At 42.5% G+C, this 5,074-nt stretch overlaps 1 protein-coding gene across 6 annotated transcripts in view; it reads right to left on the reverse strand.

Moving 5' to 3' along the window:
* The window catches only part of Spire1 (spire type actin nucleation factor 1), a 127,259-nt gene that overhangs the window by 33,425 nt on the left and 88,760 nt on the right, over nt 1-5,074 (reverse strand). For all 6 annotated transcript variants that reach the window (XM_029546940.1, XM_021214550.2, XM_029546937.1 and 3 more), the window contains exons 7-8: nt 1,231-1,317; nt 720-849 (exon numbers count right to left, since the gene is read on the reverse strand). In XM_029546940.1, coding sequence (XP_029402800.1) covers nt 720-849; nt 1,231-1,317 — 217 coding nt within the window. The remainder of the gene's footprint in view (nt 1-719; nt 850-1,230; nt 1,318-5,074) is intronic.

Here is a 5,074-nt window from a genome sequence, read left to right on the forward strand (position 1 = left end):
AACTCACTCTGTAGACCAGGCTGGCCTCGAACTCAGAAATCCGCCTGCCTCTGCCTCCCGAGTGCTGGGATTAAAGGCGTGCGCCACCACTCCCAGCTCGACCATGGCAACTCTTATAAAGGAAAACATTTAGTTGGGACCAGGTTACAGTTTCAGAGGTAAACCATCATTGTCAGGATGGAAAGCATTGAGTTATGCAGGCAGACGTGCTGGAGAAGAAGCTGAGAGTTCTACAGCTCGATCTGCAGGTAGCAGCAGGGGACTGTGCCATACTGGGTATAGCCTGAGCATAGGAGACCGCAAAGCCTGCCTCCACAGTGAGGTACTTCCTCCAACAAGGCCACACCTCCTAATAGTGCCACACCTTATGGCTCAACATCCACATATGAGTCTAAGGGCCAGTCCTATTCAAACCACAAGTTCATCCTTAAACCTCAGCTCTCGCCATTATGCCACAATGCTCTTATGTAGTTCAGCATCAGAGAAGGAAAAAACTGTCATGTCACATAACTTTCAAGTGTAAACAATGTGACGGTATCTGTATGCAAGCAATAGCTTGGGGGAGAGGAGAGGAGAAGGGAAGAGACAGGAGAACAGAGGAACAGAGGACGGAGGGGTCTAGAGACAAGGACTGAGAAGTTTGTGAATTAACTTTTATGTGTGTAAGTATAAACAATTTTCCCAGTGATGGTTCATGAGTCTAGGAAGTGGAGACTCACCTAGTCTGCTTCGTCTAATTTCTTCTGGCGAGACAGGCCGAAGCTTTCTTTCTGCTTTAATTTCTTCTAATATTCTTTCATGGAGGCTCCGTGGCCGTGGTGGGGTTGGTTTCAGTTTTCTGGCTGAAGCCTTGAAAAGGGAGTATAATGGTTAGAGACTTGATTAACTATTCTTTATTTAATAAAGTTATTCACACAATGCAGAATTATGAACTATTATGTCACTAACTGTAATGTTGCCCAATAAAAGGCTATTTACGTCATTCAATATCAAGACGTACATACATACATACGTGTGTGTGTGTGTGTGTGTGTGTGTATAATTTACTTTGTGTGTTTGCACATGAGTGGAGGTCAAACAACAAGAAGAGAGTTTTGAGTGAAGATATATCAAATAATTACATGTCTCTGTGCTTTAGTTTATAATTTACAGGTGGGCTTCATACTCTCAAGAGAAAATTTGGTGAACTGCTACAGGCCCATCCCAGAGAGAGTGCATTAAGTTACATACTGGATTTAAAGGGGGTCTTGATCTGATAAAGTCAAGGATGATCTCATGAGCACTCTTCCTTAACCGAGGGGGAATGTCACCATTTACCTAAAAGGAGACAAAAACAAAAAATCAGATCATGTGAATCATGGTACATTTAATAACAGAGGTTCTGCTTTCCTGACGGCACAGTTGTGACCACTTTATCATATGTTTTGCTGTCTTTTTTAAGGGTAGGTTTTTGAGATAAGGTCTTGTGTATTCCAGGCTGGTTTTGAACTTGATATGCATGAATTCTTCTTGTTTCTACATCACAGTTGTGCTCCATCATACATGGCTTTGTTTCCCAGTCTTACTTAAACAAAACAGGTCGAACTGCCACCTCAGGCCTGGTCCTTCTGTGACAACTGCACTGGGATCTGTCTAACACCATCCCCTTCCCTCCTGTGCCCTGTATCAAGGTTCCATAGCAAGCATCAGCAACAATCATTATAGAGCCTAGCCAAGCATGTGAGCTTAAGAAGGGGAGCTGTGAGCCAGGTAGTAGATGCACATACCTTTAATCCCAGCTCTCAGGAGACAGAGATAGTGAATTTCTGTGAGTTTGAGGCCAGCCTGGCTTACAAAGCAACTTCCAGGACAACCAGGAATGGACATGGAAAAACCCTGTTTCAAAAAACAAAAACAAAACAAGACAAAACAAAAAAAGGCTGGGGTGGGTATGGGTGCCCCGTGGGACTTAGCCCTGCTGTGGTGTGACCTTTACTTGCAGATTGTCCAGTGTGTAACATTTTAAAAAACCTGTTGATATTATATAACTTAATCAGAATTAGAATTTGACTTTTAAATAAGAGTAACACATCCTTCTAAATAATTTTCATATGCCTTTAATACTTTTCCATCACAAGAAGACCAAGAAAAATGGAAAAAATGAGATCGGCTTGCAAGTTCCAACATCCACACAAACACATCACATGAGACACATTCCTGGTGTTCAGTCAGGGTCTTCTGTGGCCTAGGCTGGCCTCAAGTGTCTATACCTCAACTCCCTAATCCTTCTGTCTTCAACTCCCATGTGCATGTACTAACACTTCTGGCTTTATCTTCAGTGTCCAAGAGCTACAAGCAGGGTCTCAACCCCGATGTGCACTGACACTCCTGCGGAGGACCCCGGTGAGGATACAAAGTAAGCCACAGTGTTTTCTACGCACTGCTACTGAGCCAGCAGACGCATTCTCAGGTCATACAACCACTGCCAAAACACAAAAGCAGTCCCAACTGAAATAAGAAGTGATTCGAGATGGACGAAGTGTCGAGTCAAAGAAAGCAAGATCAATTACAGGAAACTGATCATATTTTAAGGGCACAATGGTTTATAAGCAAAAATCTTATAATACACAAAAAGTGATCTCTTTGAAGTATTTTAAAACTACCCTGAACTCTATCTTTAAAAAAAAAAAAGAAAATTGATTTTATTTGATATTAGAATGGCTACTCCAGCTTGTTTCTTGGGACCATTTGCTTGGAAAATTGTTTTCCAACCTTTTACTCTGAGGTAGTGTCTGCCTTTGTCACTGAGGTACATTTCCTATATGCAGCAAAATGCTGGGTCCAGTCTGTTGGTCTATGTCTTTTGGGAGGACATTGAGTCCACTGATGTTAAGAGATATTAAGGAATAATGATTGTTACTTCCTGTTATTTTTGTTAGGTGGAATAATGTTTGTGTGGCTATTTTCTATTGGGTTTGTTGAACGATTACTTTCTTGTTTTTTCTTTCCTTTTTTTACTATTATTTTCTTTATTTACATTTCAAATGCTATCCCGAAAGTTCCCTATACCCTCCCCCCCCACCTGCCCCTGCTCCACTACCCACCCACTCCCACTACTTGGCCCTGGCCTTCCCCTGTGCTGGGTCATATAAAGTTTACAAGACCAAGGGGCCTCTCTTCCCAATGATGGCCGATTAGGCCATCTTCTGCTACATATGCAGCTAGAGACACGAGCTCAGGGGGTACTGGTTAGTTCATATTGTTGTTGCACCTACAGGGTTGCAGTCCCCTACAGCTCCTTGGGTACTTTCTCTAGGTCCTCCATTGGAGGCCCTGTGTTCCATCCAATAGCTGACTGTGAGCATCCACTTCTGTGTTTGCCAGGCACTGGCATAGCCTCACAAGAGGCCGCTATATCAGGGTCCCTTTAGCAGAATCTTGCTGGCATGTGCATTAGTATCTTGGTTTTTTTGGTTTTCCTAGGATGTAGTTTCCCTCTTTGTGTTGGTGTTTTTCATCTGTTATTCTTTGCAGGGCTGGATTTATAGAAATATATTGTGTAAATTTGGTTTTGTCATGGAATATCTTGTTTTCTCTGTCTATGGTAATTGAGAGTTTTTCTGGGTATAGTAGCCTGGGCTGGCATTTGTATTCTCTTAGGGTCTGTGTGACATCTACCCAGGATCTTCTAGCTTTCATAGTCTCTGGTGAGAAGTCTGGTATGATTCTGATAGTTCTGCCTTTATATGTTACTTGACCTTTTTCCCTTACTATGTTTAATATTTGTTTAGTGCATTTGGTGTTTTGATTATTGTGTGATGGGAGGAATTTCTTTTCTGGTCCAGTCTTATTTGGAGTTCTGTAGGCTTCTTGTATGTTCATGGGCATCTCTTTCTTTAGGTTAGGGAAGTTTTCTTCTATAATTTTGCTGAAGATATTTACTGGCCCTTTAAGTTGGGAATCTTAGCTCTCTTCTATACCTACTATCCTTAGGCTTGGTCTTCTCATTGTGTACTGGATTTCCTGGATGTTTTGGGTTAGGAGCTTTTTGCATTTTGCATTTTCTTTGACTGTTGCGTCAATATTTTCTATGGTATCTTGTGCCCCTGAGATTCTCTCTTCTATCTCTTTTGTATTCTGTTGGTGATGCCTTGTATCTATGACTCCTGATCTCTTTCCTAGGTTTTCTAATTCCAGGGTTTTTTCCCTTTGTGGTTTCTTTATTGTTTCTACTTCTATTTTTAGAGCCTGGGTGGTTTTGTTCAATTCTTTCATATGTTTGTGTTTTCCTCTAACTCTTTAAGGGATTTTTGTGTTTCCTCTTTAAGGGTTTCTGTTTACCTGTGTTCTCCTGTATTTCTTTAAGGAAGTTATTTATGTCCTTCTTAAAGTCCTCTATCACCATCATGAGGAGTGATTTTAGATCTAAATCTTGCTTTTCTGGTGTAATGGGGTATCTAGGACTTGCTATGGTGGGAGAATTAGGTGCTGATGATGCCAAGTAACCTTGGTGTCTATTGCTTATGTTCTTATGCTTGCCTCCTGCCATCTGGTTATCTCTAGTGCTACCTGCCCTCACTATATTTGACTAGAGCCTGTCCTTCCTGGCATCCTGGTTGTGTCAGAACTCCTCAGAGTTCAGCTGTCTCTGGGATCCTGTGATTCTGGGATCCTGTCATCCTGAGATCCTGGCTGTGTCATAGCTCCTGGGAGTCAAGCTGCCTCTGGGACCCTGGGATCCTGTGGTCCTGGGAGTGTTAGAGTGCCTGGAAAGTGGAGCTTCCTCTGGGTGTTTTAGGATTGGCTGTGGAGTTTGTGCCCAAGGTCTGCTCAGGGCACTATTTCAGAACGAAAGGAACCCATGCCACTGGTCAGGTGGAGTTCCTGGGTGCTTGGGTCCCACTGGCCCCAGTTACTTCTGGTGCTGGGGCAGATGTTGTGTCCTTCTCACCTCTGATCCTATGCAGCACGTGCTCTTAACTTCCACCCCACCCTTGCCCATGGTATACAATTATTAATAGCCCAGAGTAATCTATACCATGGCCAAACCATAGATGAGCTAATCTATTGTTGGTTTACTGTTTTTTTTTTTTTT

This window comes from Mus pahari, chromosome 15 (genome assembly GCF_900095145.1).
Source record: "Mus pahari chromosome 15, PAHARI_EIJ_v1.1, whole genome shotgun sequence".
Lineage (NCBI taxonomy): Eukaryota > Metazoa > Chordata > Mammalia > Rodentia > Muridae > Mus > Mus pahari.